General features: G+C 33.6%; 1 protein-coding gene across 6 annotated transcripts in view; it reads right to left on the bottom strand.

Moving 5' to 3' along the window:
- Positions 1-22,092, bottom strand: part of CADM2 (cell adhesion molecule 2) — a 1,066,008-nt gene that overhangs the window by 115,885 nt on the left and 928,031 nt on the right. For all 6 annotated transcript variants that reach the window (XM_073892096.1, XM_073892076.1, XM_025872953.2 and 3 more), the window contains one exon: positions 3,216-3,306. In XM_073892096.1, the coding sequence (XP_073748197.1) occupies positions 3,216-3,306 (91 nt within the window). The remainder of the gene's footprint in view (positions 1-3,215; positions 3,307-22,092) is intronic.

Below are 22,092 nucleotides of genomic sequence, written 5' to 3'. Positions count from 1 at the left end.
TTTCCTTCTGGGAAAATCCAATGATTTCTTTTGGTCTTCGCTTGTTTTTTGTCCTGTCTGCCTCATCTGGCACTGTTGGAGACAGAATAAAACTAAAGAGAGGCTAGGAATTACACTGTCTTTAAAGAGGTTAATGCTTTCATTTACTAGAAATGATAGTTACTTTGAAGACGCAGAAGGGTGGTTATAAAGATGATTAGGAAGAACAGAAGAGAAACAGTGGTCTAAAGGCAGGGAGGAATCCAAGAAGTTGGCTATTTCTCTAACGTAAATAGCCTGGCAATCTACAAGGAAAGAAAATGATAAAAAGGAATTGCGAGTGAGTATACAAGAGAATCAGTTAATACACATTTATTCGTAGACAGTGGCATACAGAATATAACACTGGGAACTACAAGGATAAAGACAGAAGAAAATGACCGTTTTAACCCTAATGGAGTTTATAAGGTAATCGTCAGAAGATATTATACTAATTAGGGTTTTTTTTTACATGGTTATAACCTCCTGCTAGAAATGGTCACTTTGTTAGGAATTTGGCAAATTTCCAGAAAGGCCATAAGTCTAAAAAAAAAGGCCTGATGAAAGAGGATGGCAGCAGTAAAATATTTTTTGAGACTAGCCAGTTCTTCACCTTCAGGCTCTAGGGGTTCAACTTCATTGCTAAACATTACCCCAGTTTTTCAAAAGTTACTTTGGCTAACATAAGTGACAATTTAGACTCAGCAATCGAAGTAGCTGAAAATAGCTAAAAGAATGTAAGTTTAGGGTAATGATTGAACTGAGGGTAAATCCTGAGTCATCCATTTTAAACCTGGATGAATTTGGAGATTTGGTGAACGTTGTTGAACAGCTTTAGTTTTCTTTGCCATAAAACAAGGAGTCTTTCTTATTTCCTTTATTTCCAAAGTGATATTAGTCAGGATCCTCTGACAAAGGTAACATTTTCTATTTCCTAAACATCCAAAATCTTTGTATTCTTAAGTGAAATAAATAAACGAGAGGCTACTGTACTTTTCTTTCATCTGCAGTGCAGAGGAGTATCACACATCCAGGCTTATTTCTAGGTAGGTGAAACAGAGACCCACAATAAGACACATCTATTCAACCACCTTTGAACTGAGGAAAATGGACTACCTAAAGATCTAATTACCTAGACCTCAGAAAATAATTTTTCACATAAATTAAATGCCGTTTCTGGGGGCGCCTGGGTAGCTTAGTCAGTTGAGCATCGCCTTCTGTTCAGGTCATAATCCCAGGGTCCTGGGATCGAGCCCCACGTCAGGCTCCCTGCCCAGGGAGGAAACTGCTTCTTCTTCTCCCCCCTGCTCATTCTCTCTCTCTCTCTCATAAATAAAATCTTTAAAAAACAAAACAAAACAAAAACACTGTTGCTGCTGTTGGGAGTAGATATGGAACCAAAGAGTAGGTCATTGACAGGCAATTGGATACTATTTGAATAGGGGTATATTTATTTCCAAGCATTCTAATACTATATTTCCCATCCTCATCTAATTGTATAAGTTGTACACATATTCCAAATGTACACATAAGTACTTTCGGGCAGATCAATGAAGAAAAGTGAAAAGCAAAACTCCCTTGCTATGCCCTCGCCCTGATCCTTCCTTCATAGCCCCAGATGCTGACCTCTGAGATTACGAGGAGGAAGAAAGCAAAAAGCAAACAAACAAAACAACAACAGAACCTGAAGCAAAGGGGGGGGGAGCAACAGACTGACTTGGGAAATAATATGTGAAAGAACAGGAGTGGAGATGGAAAGAAAAGTTAGGAAAGAAATTCTTTTGTTAGATACACAGAATCAGGACTAAAGAAATTAGGATTTTATACTTACAGCTGACTAGAGTCTATTACACTTCTTTCTCTAGTTAAGAGTACTGAACTTATAGCCAAAAGCTCTTACTGAAGCTGTAATAGCGAAATGTACTGTCACACGCAGCATACAGCAGTTGAAAAACGTTTTCTATAAGCAGTTTAAGCTTATCAGAAAGTAAGAACTAGGAAAGTGAATCGCACAGAATATATGTAGTAAAGCTACTATGAAAAGGTTTGTTCCTTTCAAAGTCTAAAATGCCTTAAATGTTTCCTAAAAGATAAAGTAAAATAATGGATTAATTTACTGAATGTTCATTAAATCAGTGTGTTTGCATCTTTAGAAAATAATACTGGAAGAGAACAGTTTTAAAATATCAAAACTTTGATAAAGTATGAATTCACTTAGTGTGTTAAAATTATAATATCATACAATTGAGGAAGTTGAAATTTCAGGCTTCTGCCTTCATATTCTTTTAGAAAAATTCCTCGTGTAGTAATAAGAAATCTATACTTAAGAAACTCTTAGAAATAACTTTTTAGTAACTTAATTTGATTGGCACAGAAACTATCTTATATCGTTTTACATGGAAAACATTTAAATGTCTCCTATTAAAATTTAAACAAATTGCAAATCAACTGGAAGCTTTTAAAAAAATCAAATAAATGACTTTCAGCTCAACCTAGACTGTTACTATATTAGAAAGATCAGATTGCTGTCAAATAGTCTTTGAGTAATGCATATCTGGGTAATCTACTCTTGAATTTTGTATAAAAATAGATTTTCTATGAGTCAGTTTGTTTATAAACATGAATGTCAAAAGTAACATTTAAAGTCAAAGCGATGTTAGAACCTATATATTCTAATAATGAAATCACTTTACAATTGAAAATGTTGAAACATCTCACATTCACAAATTATGTATCATAGGGCCTACATTAGAAATGTGGATGTGATTTCCCTTCTTACAAAAATGATTTCCCATTTAACTTTTAAAACTTGGGGATATTTTGAGGATGCTTCAATATTTTCAAAGATTTTCATCGGAGAACTAAGTTCAGCAATGTGTAACATTTATCAGTCTCATGATGTAAACAGTGCCTGATTAAGCCCACTTTCCTTTCAGGTTGAAATATCTTCTTACTAGAAAAAGAAGGAAAAAAAAAATCACAGCTGGAAACCTTCCCAGAAACTTCACTAGATGACAACGAAAAAGACCAGTCTTCCACAGATACTTAATGAAGACATGGTTCAGGGGATTTCTGTTCTAAAGATCACTTTGCCCACCAAGAAAAGACAAAAACAGTGGATTTCTTCAGTTAAAGCCTGAAATAGAAGCAAGATAGGAGAAAAAGTGAAAAACTTTAGTGCTCATTAAATCACTTACAGTGGTTTTCCTTTGGATTCACAAGTCAAAATTAATGGCTGTCCTTCTTGTGGAAAAGGAGTAGATGGTATAATCTTAACTGATGGTGTATCTAGAAAAAAAATGAAAAGGAATATTAAGAAAGGTCACTAAATACACATACGTATATATATTTAATAATTGTACATCATGGTGTATGTTCAGGCTTTATCTTATTATTGTGTACATTTACAAGGGATTTCTAAGATTTGATGTAACAATATACAATTTTAAGAAGCTACCATCCTGTCTATGGAAAGCTAACAAAAATATCTGAATATCTTATGAACCCCACTGTTGTATTATTTCTGAAATCTGAATATAAAACTAAAATTGCAAAATGTGGTTCAGATGAATATCAAACATTCCATACAATTGTTTTTCAACTATTTATAGATGGCTATGAATACTATTATTATGGACCGAACACATTCATGTCCATTTGAATAACAACACTCTTCTGTTGCAGGAATACCAGGACTCACAATAAAGAATCCTCAAAGAACTCAGAATCAACTACTGTCTCATACGCATTATGCAGAATCTTTTTTGAAAATGCAGTAATGCAGCACTTAGCACATGTTGTTTGCTCTAAAGTATAGTTAGCAAATAATTTAAAATAATTATATAGAATATTACTAAAAGTTAACTTTTTGTCATATATACTGCAACATAATTGTTACATATTTTTTTATTTCCATTTAACAATGAAATCATCCTTGGTGAAAGAGGATTCAAAAATTAAGACATTAATATTTATGGCTTTCGTGCCAGGTTTAATACTGTTTAATCAACACAGAGACACCTATTTCATAGAAGAAATGGAAAATTAAAACTTAAAAAAAGAGACAATGTAAACATGCTCGTTGCTTTATGAGACTTTGCTAGTCCTGGCATTGTGTGGCCAACACAACACGGAATTCCTGTCAACATGGAACTGCCTCCTGCTCTTATGTCTACATCCTCAACAATAAGCAAAATAGGCTCTGAATACTCCAGATAGTCATGATTATTGTCGCCCTTCCCTTAGCGTGATAGAAGAACTGAACCACTCCGGGGTTATACCCACTCTCTGATTTTGAACCAATTAAATAAGTATCTATCAACAGTGTAACTTTCAGGTTACTTTTAGGTTACTTCAGGAAAATATTATTCAGATTTGTCATATATTGAACAGTAAACTAGGATCCTGTATAAATTATTTAAAGATTTTAAATACATTCTTTTTCAATACTTTAGGCAATAAAGTACATTCTTGGTAATCAACAGTAATATACCGGTTGCAAATAGGGATTCTTTACACAGTATGGTAAAAAAAAATTCAGTGTGAAATAACCCAAGGGGGGAAAAATTTGACGACATATGACACATATTCATCATACTTTTTTAATCAGTAGGAAAAAATATTTTAATAAAAGATTAAATTGTACTTCAGTAATTTTTTGATTTTCACCATCACATTTATGGACTCAGTTATTGACTAGAATGATTATATAATTTTTTCTTCAAAGCAGAACACTTCAAAAAGTGAAGGCTGAATGTCAACAATTATACAGGGTAACAAGTGTGAGCCAGAGTGATTCTGGAAAATGAGGTCTATTGTCTTTTGAACTTTGACCATATATGCATATAGCAGAATGTAATTTCATCCTGACAAATAGAAGCAAGCTTCAGTTCCAGAGGAAAAATGTAGGAGAAAAAAGATCAGAAAGTATGATTCTAGGAAAGAGAGTTGTGTTAATTTGGGTGTCTGTGATGGTTAATTTTGTGTCAACTTGACTGGATCATAGGGTGTCCAGATTTTTGCCTAAACATTATTCTGGGTATTTCAGTGAGAGTATTTTGATAAGAGACCAACTTTTTTTTTTTTAAGATTTGATTGATTGCTTGATTGATTGATTTAGAGAGCACAAGCATGGGAAGAAACAGAGGGAGAATCTTAAGGAGGCTCCATGCCCAGCGTTGAGCCCAACCATAGGCTTGATCCGACAAGCTGAGCTGAAATCAAGAGTCAGACACAACCCACTGAGATACCCAGGTGCCCCTCTAAGAGATTAACATGTAAATCATACCGAGTGAAACAGATTGCTCTCCCTAATGTGGATGGGCCTTGTCAGATGAGTTGAAGGCCTGGATAAACCAAAAAAGCTGATCCTTCCCCAAAGAGGGGAGAATTCTTCTGTCTGATGGCCTTCAAGCTAGAAGATCAGCTTTTTCCTGTTTTTGGTTTCAAACTGGAACTAAATCATCATCTTTTCTGGGTCTCTAGCTTGGCAGCTCAGCCTGCAGGTCTCAGGATTTGCAGCCTCCATAACTGTGTGAGTCAACTTCTTAAAATAAATCTATTTTTCTATGTATACATTTTATTAGTTTTGTTTCTCAGGAGAACCTTGACAAATACAGAAATCTAACAAGCAGATCCTGAGACCCATCTTTTATGGGTGTGATATAAGGAAGGACTGGAAAGTGAGACAGGAAGGGAAGGAAGTAAATAAAGGTTGTGCTATTGAGCAGATGACACAGTGAGCAACTGGGATTCAATTCTGCCATGGAACTCTGAGATACAATGTAAGGCATGCCTCTGTGTTATCTTATCTGATGAGCAAGGGACAGGAATGTTTAGGGAATATTTACCAATTTTCATTAGTGTTCGTTTGAGGATGACTCTGGAGGGAGGAAGAATGTTATTTCCCTGGCACACTTGGTCTATTCAGTGCACAGAAATGGTGTATGCAAAAGGGATATGGGCAAGTCACCACTAGTATCTGCTTCATTAAGGTAAAATCTTAAGAGCAAAGATTAACCATTCAGGGTTTTAACAGGCAGGTAGCTGTTAGAATAGAGGAAAACAGAATATGGCCCGGTTTCTCTTAGCTTTACCAGTTTTTGTTTAAGCAATTTATTAGAGGTGAGAATTTGTATCACAAATTGTCCCCATAGGGATGATTCAGGATTCCTTTTATATTTAAATTCCAGAATTTTAATTATAAGAAAATACTAGAGCAGATAATATGTTTTGCATGTATTTCAATGGAACTTTCGGGAAGACCACCAAATAACCTCTAAATTAACCAAAATCAAGGGATATGATACAATGCTCTTTTATTTTACTTCAGGGAATTATTCAAAATGTTTATTAGTTTCTATGCCTATAAATTATTTTTGCTAGATTTTACAACACCCCCCCTCTCTGCAGCCCCTTATCCCCAGTGTTTCTGATTCAACTCTTACATCTTTGGCTACTCTTTCTCAGGTTCTGTTGTCTTTTTGCATTTAGCCTTTAAATACTGAGATCACCAAGAATGGAATTCATGATCTGTTCTCATGTTAATTCCCGCTGGGTCCTTTCAGCCACACCCATGTCTTTAGTTTCTACCTACTAACCAATCATTCTCAGGTTTATATCCGAAAGGCAGCTCTGTACAACAAGCTACACTTAAATATATGCAGCACCTATCTGACATGCCCCCTCAGATGTCTAAAAGACATGGTGCCTTCACCACGTCCAAAATGAACTCAAGCTCTCCAACCCTTACGTCTGTGTTCTTCATTCAGCAATCTCTAGTTCTGTAGATACTACCAGCCTCCATCCAGCTCCATACACCAGACACCTCCTGTTTCCTTGTATTTCTATCTTCAACCAATTAATCAAGTCTGGTTGATCTATGTCCTGAACAGTTTTCAAATCTACTCATTTCTTTCTTAGAGCTCCACAACTACTTCTTTTATCTAGTTTACAGCAACAATGAAAGGTCTCTCTCTCTCTCGTGTCAGCTTTCATCTCCCTAAAATCTGATTTTTAAAACTAAACAAAGTTGTCTTCTCACAACATAAATCTGATAGGGGCAGCTAGGTGGCTCAGTCGGTTGAGCATCCAATTCTTGATTTCAGCTCAAGTCATGATCTCAGGGTCATAAGATGGAGCCCCAAATTGGGTTCCACACTGCATGTGAAGCCTGCTTGGGGTTCTCTCCCTCTCTCCTTGCCCCTCCCCTTTGCTCATGCTATCTCTCTGTCTCTCAAGTAAATAAATAAATAAATAGAATCTTAAAAAAAAAAAAAACCAACATATAAAACTGATAACACCAGTGTTCTTGTTAAAATGCTGAATGGTTAATCTTTGCTCTTAAGATTAAAAGCAAAATCATTAGTACAGCCTTTAGGTCTCATGTGATCTGTACACTTCTTCACTCTCTTGCCTTTTTTTAAAGATTTTATTTATTTATTTGAGAGAGAGAGCACGAGCAAGCTGGAGGAGGGGGAAAAGCAGACTCCCTGCTGAGGGGGGAGCCTGACACAGGGGTTGATCCCAAGATCCTGGGATCATGACCTGAGCCAAAGGCAGACACTTAACCAACTGAGCCACCCAGGAGTCCCACTCTCTTGCCTTCTAACATTCATTTTCATTCTTTGAATGAATTTTATACAAATTGCCTGTCTCCCCCATTCTGGGGGAGCTTATTTAACTCTTAAATCTCAACTCAAATATTTTTGCTAAGGGTATTCATTCATTACCCTCAAGTTTGATCAGATGCCTCTTCTATATATTCTCGTTCACCTTGGTATAATTTTTTAAACAGTCACAGCTATATCCTCAGTATCTTGCATAATGCTTTACACAAAATCTGCTTAATAAATTCTTAAATGAATGAATACGCCAAAGATTTTGTTATACTTTCTTATCCATTTGATATATTAATTCTAAAATATTAAAAAAATGCTTAATTGAAATCTTGGGGTCTGTTGTATGTAAAATTAATCTTAAATGTTCACATTATAAACCACTATTTCACAAAACAGAGTGACATTCTTTCTTTAGTACTTTGTGGATGTGTATTTTCAAATTACTAATGTAATGCATTATACTGTACCACTTTGTGACAGTAAAAAAGGGGGTTAGTAAAAATGCATTATTATTATTATTATTGCTATGAATTTATCTTAGCTTTGTCTTCTATGTTGCTCACTTTTAAATAATTTCACCTGTTTTAAAATGTCTTCCAGTAAATGAACTCTAACACCATGTTTATTGAACATAATTGTATAGAATCATATATATTATATACAATATATAATGTTTACAATATAGTATATAAAAACACACAAATGGCAGAGAATAGTAAATAATTAGGTTTAAATTATTTCATAATACAGGATATATACTATTATTATAAAACACTGCACTTAGTAAAATATATATATTTTTGTATGATTATTTCATTCCCTATATTTTGAGCATTCAGGATCCAAGATCTTAACCTATTTAATTGTATGTTGTCAGATCCTAACAAAATGCCTGAAACATAAGAGTTCTTTAAATGTTGAATGAATAAATGAATGAGTTGCTTCTTATTTCTTTCAAAATGCAAGCAAATGAGAAAGTTTTTTATAAGAATATAGAAAATAGGGGCGCCTGGGTGGCTCAGTTTGTTAACTGGCTGCCTTCAGCTCAGGTCATGATCCCAGGGTCCTGGGATTGAGCCCCGCATTGGGCTCCTTGTTCCATGGGAAATCTGCTTCTCCCTCTCTCACTCCCCCTGCTTGTGTTCCCTCTCTTGCTGTGTCTCTCTCTGCCAAATAAATAAATAAAACCTTAAAAAAAAAAGAATATAGAAAATAGGGATATATGCATTCATCCACAAATTATTTTTCAGTGCTTACTAGGAAACAAGCAAAATATGCAGCTATTTTAAAAGGACAATGTGTCCTTTCTAAGGTTTTTGTAGGAAAAATATCACTCTTTAAAATCTATTTTTAGGGCGCCTGGGTGGCTCAGTCGTTAAGCATCTGCCTTCGGCTCAGGTCATGATCCCAGAGTCCTGGAATCGAGTCCCACATCCGGCTCCCTGCTCAACGGCAAGCCTGCTTCTCCCTCTCCCACTCCCCCTGCTTGTGTTCCTGCTCTCGCTGTCTCTGTCTCTGTCAAATAAATATATAAAATCTTAAAAAAAATAAAATAAAATCTATTTTTAAAATTGTGAAAATGTGAAAGGAAAACATACTTTAGCCTTAAGTATTATTTCTTTTACTTATCTGACAAATTCTGGGTTTCATTTAGAAACAAGCACAATTACTATCAAGAGATAGATTGATGCACAAATGATTCCTTTTTTATTCAAAATTTTAAAAGCTTTATGAACTTGACAGTAAGGACACCTCTTGTTTTATTTGAACAACTCCTGATTTGAATCAAAGTAAAGATATTGATCTAGTAAAATGGATTTTCTATATCCTTAACAAAGATTTTAGAAAGGAGAGAGGATCAGTGATGCAGCTACTAGTAAGCCACCTAATGGACAATCTTAAATGCACAAGCTCTTAAAATATTTAGTGTCATTGGTTCAACATTTTTATCCATCACTAAAGGCTCTGTAGGTGAATAAAAAGAAGTTTTAAATCAAATGTTTTACCAATAAAAAAAGAAAAAAACCTACTTCTTCCATAATCAAAGAAATACAACAGAAATTTAAGATTATAAAAAACATCAGCCTGTTATGGATGATAAAAAATTGCCAAATAAGAGAAGCAATTGTAAACTAACATCTACTACTGGCTTACTGTATCATTCATTCCATATTATATAATATATTGAGTGAACATAGTGGTTTATAACTTAAAATGATGGTCAGTTGCATTGTCCATGGCATTATGTGGATCCTTGGTCAAAAGCAAAATAATACCTTGATCATTTTGTGTTCACAAAAGTTATTTCCTATAAGTACTCTCAAATAATTCATTTAACATTTATGTAGTTCCTAAAACATATGAGGCATAGTACTCTTACCCATTTCTATCCATGTTTCACCAAAAGTATAATATAACATTATAACATTGTACATTATAACATTCACAATGTAACACCTAAAGCTCTGGTGTTAGTTTTCATCAATGGTGCTACTGAGTGTTTAACATATTCTTAGAAAAACAAACTCACCAGAGCAGAGGTTATGTCTACCTTGTTCACTGGTTTATCCTTGGTTCTAGAATAACTCCTGGCCCTCAATTAAATATTTGTTGAATAAATGAATAATGGATTTTAATAATATTTTCCAACCACTAGTGTTTCATGAAATCAAATTTATTTGTCATAGCTATCTTTTAATGGTAATGAACATTGACCAAATACTTGGTAAATAATAGTCATTGTTGTAAATATTCTATATGTATTGGCTCAGAAAACTCTCTCATACAGCACACAAGGAAGGTTCTTTTGTTGACCTATTATGTAGAACATGAAAGTAAGGCTCAGAGGAGGTCACTTACCCAAGTTACATAATCATAAATCACTTATGCAGTTTGAATCTTGTTCTCTGATCTTCACTACACCTCAGTAAGCTTATGTTTCCTGTTCCCTCTTAGATGACACTAGGGATTGCTAGTGCTTTTTGTAGTAACTTCCATGTCCTCTATTCTTTAAAATCAACTCTTTCTCCATCTGGTTGAATTGGAAACTGGCAAAAGATTTGCTTTGACTCCATATGATCTGCAAGTTATAAAACCTAACTGGCAATGTTACTGAATTCTATGTGTAAACCATATATCAGTCTGTCTGTCTGTCTCCTCTTTTTTTTTTTTAAGTCTTAACATCTCCCTCTCACATCTCTTCAACAGATGAAAATATTCTTTTGAGTGAAGGAGGTTAAAAGTACAATACTATATGTGTATTTGAAAATTACTAAGAAAACAGATCTTAAAACTTCTCATCACAAGTAAAATGATTTTAATTATGTGCAGTGATGGATGTTAAGTAAACATTATAGTTATCATTTATATATATATAATATATAATACATGTATATTCTGAATAATTATGTTGTATACCTTAAACTAATACAATGTTATATGTCAATTATATATCAAAAGTATATACCAATAAAACTGGGAAAATATTTTAAAAATAAAGAAATATATCCCCTTATTTATTATGATATATCCCTCTCAGCAACATATTTCTCTTCTCTATAAAATAATACAGAAATATTCCCACAGCAGATTTTTATTAAGGGAAATTTAGAACTTTTAGGTATTTTGTAAATGAAAGAGTTGTGATTCTTTGCTTTATAGCAATGTCATTATATAAAAGTTTCTGAAAAAAATAATTTAATTAGCACCCTTATAACTATCTCTTGGTAATTACATTAATACTAAAGAAAATTAGTCACCTACTCAACTTTGTGAAGCCACTTTGAAGTTTTCTCTAAAATAATAGTTCTCAGTTAGAGGCAATGGTGAACCCCACCCCCAAGGACATTTGGCAATATCTGGAGACATTTTTGCTTATTACAATGTGGGGGACATATAGAAGGAATACCATTAGCATCTAATGGATAGAGGCCAGGAAGTTTACTAAACATCCTACAGTACAAAAGACAGCCCTTCCACCACAAAGAATTACCTGGCCCAAGATGTCAATAGTACCCTTCTGTAAAATGTTTACATTCACTCCCATAGACCTATCTCTATTTCTGAAATGAAGGAAGTGCTGAATATTCTGAGGAAGGCCATTATAATATTTTCCTGAAGTTTACTTCAGCTACAAAGCAAACTCTATTCTCTATTTCTGAAATGAAGGAAGTACTGAATATTCTGAGGAAGGCCATTATAATACTTTCCTGAAGTTTACTTCAGCTACAAAGCCAACTCAGTCTACACCTCAAGGTCGACCACTTTTCATGTTGATATACCAAGAGTTAAGCAGAACCATTTCAGCTGCTATTTATTTCCTCTGTGTAAGACTGATTTTTTTCTAAAGTGTTCATTTTTTTTCCCGGTTTATAATTTTACAATAAAACTCAAACACTTAACTTTCCTTTTAACTCAACAACATTATGCAAAGAATGCTCAAAACTATCAGGTACTTTTCCTTCAACAGTCTGTTAAATTCCTTTTAATTCTAATGAAAAATGATTTTTGTGGCAATCTTTTACTTATTCAACAAACATGTACAAATTGTGTGGGTATAAGACCCATTGCTACTACTATTCAAGGGCTATACATCCATAAACATAGTAACCCATAGTAATTTAATCCAAATCAGAAAGATAAATCATATATAGTTCAAAATCATTCAAAATTCAAAACTGAAAGCAACATAGCTCTCCGACGGAGCATTATGAGTGTTATGGAGGAAGAAATTATATGTATTTGTCAGAAACAAAGAAAGTTACCCAGAGAAGTGGCACTTAAACCAATTCAAAGAATACATAGTACTTGAACTGGCAACATTTTTCTAGAGGTAGAGAAAATAAGGGAATTCGAACAAAGAGTTGAACAAAGCGTTGATGGAGAGAAGAATGTAGGCTGTATATGAGTTGTATGTGAGACATCTAGAAATAATGTAAAGTCTAGGATGCATTATCTCTAAAGAGGTGCCAAGAGCAGCATTATAGGGGGGTATATTTTCAAAGACCTCAGTGTCAGGCTGAAGAGTTTGGATATCATGTTAGAGGCAATAAGAAGCCATCTTAAGTTTGTAATCAAGTAAATATCAGGGTCAGAACCAAGGTTTAGAAGATAGTTGGCAGCACATAAAACTGAATGGATTAGGGAGCTATTAGAAGTAAAACGTCTCATCAACAGTGTAGGAGGGTTCCCTTTACTCCGTATCCCTACCAACATCTGTCGTTTCCTGACTTGTTAATTTTGCTAAGATGTCCATCGACAGATGAATGGATAAAGAAGAGGTGGTATATATATATATATATATACACACACACACACACACAATGGAATATTATGCAGCCATCAAAAGGAATGAAATCTTGCCATTTGCAATGACGTGGGTGGAACTGGAGAGTGTTATGCTGAGTGAAATAAGTCAATCAGAGAAAGACATGTATCATATGACCTCACTGATATGAGGAATTCTTAATCTCCAGAAACAAACTGAGGGTTGCTGGAGTGGTGGGGGGTGGGAGGGATGGGGTTGCTGGGTGATAGACATTGGGGAGGGTATGTGCTATGCTGATTGCTGTGAACTGTGTGAGACTGTTGAATCACAGACCTGTACCTGTGAAACAAATAATACATTATATGTTAAAAAAAGAAGATAGTAGGAATGGAAAAATGAAGGGGGGGGAATTGGAGGAGGAGATGAACTATGAGAGACTATGGACTCTGAGAAACAAACTGAGGGTTCTAGAGGGGAGGGGGGTGGTGGGGATGTGTTAGCCTCGTGATGGGTATTAAAGAGGGCATGTACTGAATGGAGCACTGGGTGTTATACGCAAACAATGAATCATGGAACGCTACATCAAAAACTAATCATGTAATGTATAGTGATTAGCATAACATAATAAAATAAAAAAAAAAGAAGCAAAATGTCTCTATTGTAAAGTTGAGCCACAAGGAAAATCTTAAGTAAAAGAAAAAGGTTGCAGTAAAAGTACAGATAATAAATGAATCAATATTTTTTTGCTTATATTAGAATTCATAAATTTCTACAATTGTAGACTCTGTAGTACTTTACTTTAAATGAATTTTCTCTATCTCATTTATTATCCTTACATTTTGGCTTAAAATAATTGTTTCCCCAATATTTTATTCTAGTTCTTAGAATAATTTTAAAATATTTAGAGAATGAAGAAATGAAGGAATTTATAATTTGGAATTTAGAATAATTAAAATAATTGTAATTTATCAAATGAAGTGCTCTTGTAATTAATGGTCTGATATGGTGATGTAAAATGCATAGCTTTAATTCAACGTTGATAGTGTTAGTTGTGCTCTGGGAGGCAGAGATAAATTTATTTAGTTGATAGCTTTGACACTGGAGATGAATTACTTAGGAAAAGGCATCAGGAAGGCCACTTGTTAAATTTCATGACTACACAGGAAATTCTGGCAGTTCTGAAAGCTCATTAAAAAAAAAAAAGCTCCAAATCAATTATTTAAAATGAAAATGTAAACCAGTACTGTGTTTCTAAACATTTTCAAGTTGTTTGTGTTTTTGATAAATTAAAGAAAATTTATTTAAGTCACCATGAATAGAATTCCTCACAGAGATGCAAAAAGGAACAGTAAATAATGAACACATTAATGTAAAGTTGTTTTAGATTTTATAAATCTGCCATGGGATGGCCTAAGCACTGAGTGTTTATTTAACAAACATACATTAATAGACAGTGCATAGGTTCAGTCAAACATGATGGCTTAATATAAAACTATACAACTTCGTGAGGGAGTTAATATCTCATTTCATGTTCATTAACCATTTAGTCAACTATCAAGTTTGGTTTTGTTTCATATGTTATGTAATCTTTAAAATGTCCCCTTTTGGGGCACCTGGGTGGCTCAGTTGGTTTAATGTCTGACTCTTGGTTTCAGCTCACATCATGATCTCAGTGACAGGATCCAGCCCTGCAAGAGGCTCCATGCTTAGCAGGGAGTCTGCTTGAGATTCTCTCTCCCTCTGCCCCGCCCCCATTCTTGCTCTCTCTCTCTCATTCTCTCTAAACTAAATAAATAAATCTTTAAAAACTAATATAAAATAAAATATTCCCTTTTACATCATTCTGGTAAATTTGACAAAGGCCAAAATCATCATCATTCATTCATCATCAATTTCACAATAACAATAAAAAAATACAGTAACAGTCCTTACATTTAGTGTATATTTTGAAATACGTTTAAATTGAGAAAAGCCAAATCAAAAAATAACTACAGAGTTATGGTAGATTCTGTCCATGAAATTTCTCCTTTAAGATAAAAAGATTTTATTTGTACCTTTTATTAATGGAAAGAAAAAATATTTTATAAATTATTTTTATTTTCCCGATATCATCAAACTTTTAATTTTTTATTGAGTATAGTTGACACACAATGTTATATTTGCTTTCATTGTACATCCTAGTGATTCAAGATCTCTTTGTTGTGTTCACCACAAGTGTACGTACTATCTGTCATCATACAATGTTACAGTATTGTTGACTATATGCTCAATGCTGTGTGGTTTATTCCCTGACTTAGTCATTCCGTAACTAGAAGCCTGTATCCCCCTCTCCTCTTCAACCATTTTGCCCATCCCTCCAATCCCTTCCACCTGGCAACCATCAGTTTGTTCTTTGTATTTAGAGATCTGATTCTATTTTTTGTTTGTTTGTTTGTTTATTCATTTGTTTTGATTTTTAGATTCCAAAAATGAGTAAAATCATACAGTAGGTGTTTGTCTTTCTCAGTCTGACTTATTTCACTTGGCATAATCACCAAATTTAAGATCGATTTTTTTTTTTCCGTTTTGATGAATAGTCTAAATCCTGGGCAAAATTACAAAGCAAACAATCTCTTTATATATTCTTTTTACTTATTTCATAGGTTCTCTAGTTTGTAGTCTCAAGGTTTTTCAATTCCCTTTCATAACGTATAGACCTCAGAGAAAGTATTTGCTAAACTTGTTTGCATTCATAAAGTATATGTTACCTTCCTAATAATAATAATGGAAAGCCAAGAACTTACCCTACATTACTTGATTTAATCCTTACAAAAAATATGAAGTAGGTACATTTCTCAGATGAGGAAATTAGGTTTAGAGTGACTGGCATAAAGTCACTTAGGGAAGCTTGTATTTCAACCTAGCCTTATCTGACTTCAGAACTTGAACTTTAAACAATGCAGTTTTGAGGGGTGCTTGGATGGCTCACTCAGTTAAGTGGCTGACTTCGGCTCGGGTCATTATCTTCAGGGTCCTGAGATGGAGCCCCATGTTGTGCTCCCGGCTCAGCGGGGGGTCTGCTTCTCCTTCTCCCTCTGCCCCTCCCTCTGCTTATGCTCTCTCTGTCTCTCTCTCTGTCTCTCTCTCTCTCAAATAAAGTCTTTAAAAAATGCAGTATTGATTTTAATCTGCATTTTAATTTGATTTAGGTCACACTACATTCAAAATATATTTTCTTTAAAAGTTTTTATCTTACTCCAGTGGTTGTTAACATGTATTTGGACGCCAAACACTGTGGTCTTATAAAAGCATGGTCCATCCCTATACGGCATAGCTTACATACCCCTCAAGGAATGGATAGACTCTGATCATCATTGCTCATGAGCTCCAGTGTGATCATTCTATGCTTTAACCAAAAACTAAATCACAAATTCTAAAATTGTAGGCATCACAAAGAAAACTGAAAGGCATTTTGAAGGGCAGAACAAAACTTTTTGCAATTCTGTAATAATCACTAAAATCACTAGCCTTTTTCATAAAAATATAAATAAAATTTCCCTTCTAAAAAGGTATGCAAGGTATATTGTTAGAGTGTAATGGCCTCAATTTTAGTTGTTGAGTTTCTTTTTGAAACAATTCTTACTACTTTTAGAGAAAGCATTTCATGATTTGTGTCTTTTCTTAGAGGTCCTCCAAAAAACAGAGATACTTCACTTTTCAAAATAGATTGTAAATTATTCTACCTTGCAATTATGATATGGAGACACTGGACTCTTTTGTAAATCTAATATACGTCATGAGATGATATTGGTGTTATATTTTCTGTAGTATGAAAAATCTTGCTACTTTAACATTCTATGAATTACTTCACCATGAACTTGACCCTAACTCATCGATTGTCCCCAATTATGCTAAAAGGAATGACATGACAAAAAAATGAAAGTATGATGAAATCATCTAGAGTGGTGGTGTCCAATATAGTAACAACTAGTCACACGTGGCTATTTAAATTTCAATGTAAATTGATTACAATTAAATAAAATTTAAACCATACTTTTTTAGTCACAAGATCTATATTTCAAGTGCTTAGTAGCCTTATGTAGCTAGACATTGGCTACTGACCATTTTGGGACAGAGAAGAACATTACCATCATCAAAGAAAATTCTATTAGATAGTGCTGGTGTGGAAGGATTATGCAAGAGTGATATAAATCATTACTGTTGTCACATCCCTATTTACTTATAGAGTTGATCAGGTCTTGTTTTCTTATATGGTAGTAGAAAAGAAGTCTGGAAATAAAAACACCATCATTCTAGTTTTTTTTGCTTGTTTGTTGGTTGCTTAAAACTTTCATGATCTTTGAGAATTCTGAATCTTTCATTTCCTGCTCATAATGGCACGAGAAGAAAACTGACAGAGAAGGATATCTCAAAATTATTAGACAGATCAGACGATAAATTCAGAGAGAAAACAGTAGGACTCAAGAATCTAATGATGGTGAAACAGAAGTCTTCACTTATGAAATCCTAGACGTATTTTATTAAACTCAAAAATCAATAAGTAAACAATTTGTTTCTAAGGAAACAAAGGGAAGGACTTCACACAATATTTTGCAATTTGATTTTGCTAAAAAGGAAATATCACGTTCTTTCATTTTTATGATTTCTGCACATAAGAACTTACATAGTTCATAAATGGATAAATGCTGAAGGCATTTGATAACAAAACAGTTTTTAAAATTCATTTTCTTTTTCAATTGAGTTGGTGCTTATAAATCTAAAAATGAAATGTTTGCAATTAAAGGGCAAAGATATTTTTATTGTCTTTGACAAAATTATGAACCACCAAAGTTTTTTAGAGCATTTCATTTTGACAATGCAAGTGCAAGAAGAACCAGAAACAATGACTAAATATAACACATTAGAGATGTATATTTGAAATCTGACCTCAGCATTTACAATACGGTATGTTCCAGGAGCATATATGACAGTTGTTACCCATTTTGGGTAGTTTTATCATCAAATCCAGGAAATATGGAATCAAAATTCAAGTCTGCTATATTTAAATTTTTATTTTTATTATGTTTTTATATATGCTGGGCCAAATGGGGCTTGAACTCACAACCCTGAGATTAAGACCTGTGTCAAGATCAAGAATCAGATGCTTAACCAACTGAACCACCCAGGTGCCCCTATATTTATTAAACTCTTATTAAAGAGTATAATAATATTGTTTTTCTTTCTCCCTTTATTATTACATCTAAACATTATCAAAAAAAACCTTACAACCTAAAAATCTAAAATAACGTGTCTCTTAGATCCAGATGATAAAAGGGAATTACATTCGTTCCTGACATTATCAAGGATTAATACAATAAAGCTTAATATGTTGATGTTTACATTTGCCTTAATTATAATATAATCAAACTTATAATGATTTTAATTATAAATTTACAAATATAGATAGATCTTGAATATTGAAGAAGAAGAATAAAGTCTGAGGGCTGATACTACCTAACTTCAAGACGTTATATAGCTACAGTAATCAAGACAGTATGGTATTAATGCAAAAATAAATAGATCAAGGAACAGAATAGGGAGCTCTGAAAGAACCCCACATAAATATAGTCAACTGATCTTTAACAAAAAAGCAAAGACAACTCAATGAAGAAATGATAATCTGTTTAACAAATGCTGGAACAACCGGACATCCCCATGAAAAAAAAAAATCCAAACACAGACCTTACGCCTTTCACAAAAATTAACTCAAAATGTATCATAGACCTAATGTAATGTGCAAAACTATAAAACTTCTAGAAGATAATACAGGAGAACTCTAGTTGACCTTGGGTTTAATGACAACTGTTTAGGTATAACACTGAAAACATAATCCATGAAAGAAAAAAAATAGATAAGTTGAACTTTACTTAAATATGTTTGCTCTTGAGAAAGACACTTTAAGACAATGAAAAGACAATGAGGAAAGTATTTGCAAAGGATATGTGTGATAAATGAGTAGTATCCAAAATGTACAAAGAATTTTTAAAACTCAACCAGAAAAACAACCCAGTTAAAAATTTGGCAAAAATCTAAATAGACACCTCACCAAAGAAGATATGCAAATGAAAAATAGCATATGAAAAGATGCTCAGCATCATATGTCATATGGAAGTACAAATTAAAATGAGATACTACCATTATTTAGAATGGCCTAAATCCAAAACACTGACAACTCCAAAAGCTGGTGAGGACATGGATCAACAGGGACACTCATTCATTGCTGGTGGGAATACAAACTGATGTAGCCATTTTGCAAGTTCATTTGCAGTTTATTACAAAGCTAAATATGGTCTTGCCAGCAATTCTATTTATGGTATAAGATAAACATTTAGATTTCTAAAATTTCATGTTTTAGTCTTAGTGACATTAAGATACATTGCCTCTTCATAATCAATCTTTTGCCTTTTGTTAAATTTTTTTCTAATTAAAATTTGAATGTCATTTACTCAAAGAAGTTGAAAACTTCTGTTCAAACAAAAACCTGTGTACAGATATTTATAGTAGGTATGTCCATAATTGCCAGAATTTGGAAGAAATTAAGATATTTTTCAATAGGTGAATGGATAAACAAACTCTGATATATCCAGACAATAGAATATTATTTAGCAATAAAAAGAAATGTTCTATCAAGCCACAAAAGCACGTCAGAAACCTAAATGTGTATTACTAAGTGAAAGAAAACAATCTGAAAAGACTATATGCTATATAACTCCAACTATATGATGTCCTAGAAAAGGTAAACCTATACAGCTAGCTAAGAGAACAATGGTGGCCAGGGAGTTGAGGAGAGGGAAAGAACAATCCAGTGGTGAAGCACAGGGGGCTTTAGGGTGGTGAATGCATTTTGTATGATACTGTAACCATGGCTGCAGGACATTTCACATTGGTCAAAACCTTATAGAACCATACAAATTAAATTGTGAAGGCTGATGTAAGTTATGCACTTTAGTTAACACTAATCTATCAATACTAGTTCATCAATTGTAATGTATGCACTACAATAATGCATGATATTAATGATAGGGGAAAATGTGAGGGGGGTAGGATATGGGTATATATGGGAACTTTGTACTTACTGTTCAATTTTTCATAAACTGAAAACTGTTCTTAAAAATAAAGCCTATTAATTAAAAAAAAAAGTCTTTTGGACCCAGATGGTAAAGAGTAATGACGACCTTTCTGATATATTAAAAGATAATCCAATAATTTTCAATACATCAATTGATTATAGTTTTCTAACCATATATTTTTCTCTTAGAAATTGTGTGTGTGTGTGTGTGTGTGTGTGTGTGTGTGTCTACATGTATTATAGTTCAATCAGGAGATAGAACTAGAACAATTTGAAACACTTGGGATGTTAAATATGTAGTCACTTCAGAAAAATCAACCTTGGGGGCTCCTGGGTGGCTCAGTTGGTTAAGCAGCTGATCTTCATTTTGGCTCAAGTCATGATTGCAGGGTTATGAGATTGAGCCCTGTGTTGGCTCTGTGCTGGGTGTGGAGCCTGCTTAATATTCTCTCTCTCCTTCTCCTTCTGCCCCTCCCCCCTCTAAAAAAAAAGAAAAGAAATATCAACTTTGAACTATATTTTAAAAACAGATTTATAAAAGAGAATGTTATTTAATCAGAAGTTAAAAATATTGGGGGCGCCTGGGTGGCTCAGTCGTTAAGCGTCTGCCTTTGGCTCAGGTCATGATCCCAGGGTCCTGGGATCGAGCCCCACATCGGGCTCCCTGCTCCGTTCGAAGCCTGCTTCTCCCTCTCCCATTCCCCCTGCTTGTGTTCCCTCTCTCGCTGTGTCTCTCTCTGTCAAATAAAATCTTTAAAAAAAAAAAGAAGTTAAAAATATTGGATATCACTTATGCTTATTTTCTCAATATTAGCTTTTCCTTGTCAAAATAATTTCTTATCCAGTTTTTATTATTGATTAAATTGACTTAAAATTAACTGCAAAAGATACACTGTCATCTGTACAATACATACATTCCATCATTTGGGAGTTATTTTTGACTGCCTTTTTATGAAGATAATTTGTGTGCTTAAAATAATGTTAAAACTTCTAAAATAAGCTTGATTAGAACTTCATTATAACCTTGATTAGGAAAGGCCAGTTAGGAATATATTGTATTAGGAGGGTATGTGCTATGCTGAGTGCTGTGAATTGTGTAAGACTGTTGAATCACAGACCTGAACCTCTGAAACAAATAATACATTATGTTAAAGAAAAGAAGAAGATAGTAGGAAGGGAAAAATGAAGGGGGGGAAATTGGAGGGGGAGATGAACCATGAGAGACTATGGACTCTGAGAAACAAACTGAGGGTTCTAGAGGGGAACGGGGTTGGGGGGGGTGGGTTAGTCTGGTGATGGGTATTAAAGAGGGCATGTACTGAATGGAGCACTGGGTGTTATACACAAACAATGAATCATGGAACACTACATCAAAAACTAATGATGTGATGTATAGTGATTAACATAACATAATAAATAAATAAATAAATAAATAAATAAATAAATAAATGAATATATTGTATTAGTTTAATATATGATTTAATTTTTGTTAAAATTTGGAATTTCTGCTCACAAATATATACTCTTCATTGAGATTTAATAACAAAAAATGTTTACTTCTATTAATAACAGAAACTTTATAGTAACATATTGAGTCCCTGCACTCAGATCACTTAAAATATTTGGTGACTCAATTACTTTAAATAATTCAATATTTCAGGGACAAATAAAATATTCTTTTACATATAAAAGAAAAAATATGAGGAATTGGTGAAATAGATGAAGGGGATTTAGAGGTACAATCTCCCAGTTATAAAAGAAAGATATTCTGGGGATGTAATGTGCAGCACAGGGAATATAGTCAACAGTATTGTAATCACTTTGTACGGTGACTGATGCTAACTAAACTTAAGGTGATCATTTTGTAATGTATAAAAATATCAAATCACTATGATGTACAACTGAAACTAATAAGATATTGTATGCCAATTATACTTCTATTAAAAATTAAAGAAAACACCTCAGGATCTCAAATAAAGGTTGAAACTTTATTAATGTAGATAAATGTATCTTTTTGTCAAGGAGCATAGATTACTTCATGATTCTAGCATGTATACATTTCATGAGCTTTGCAAAATATT

The sequence above is a fragment of the Callorhinus ursinus genome, unplaced genomic scaffold (assembly GCF_003265705.2).
Source record: "Callorhinus ursinus isolate GAN/ISIS: 27379988/994484 unplaced genomic scaffold, GSC_fseal_2.0 scaffold1, whole genome shotgun sequence".
NCBI lineage: Eukaryota > Metazoa > Chordata > Mammalia > Carnivora > Otariidae > Callorhinus > Callorhinus ursinus.
This window is presented reverse-complemented; position numbering and strand designations above follow the sequence as displayed.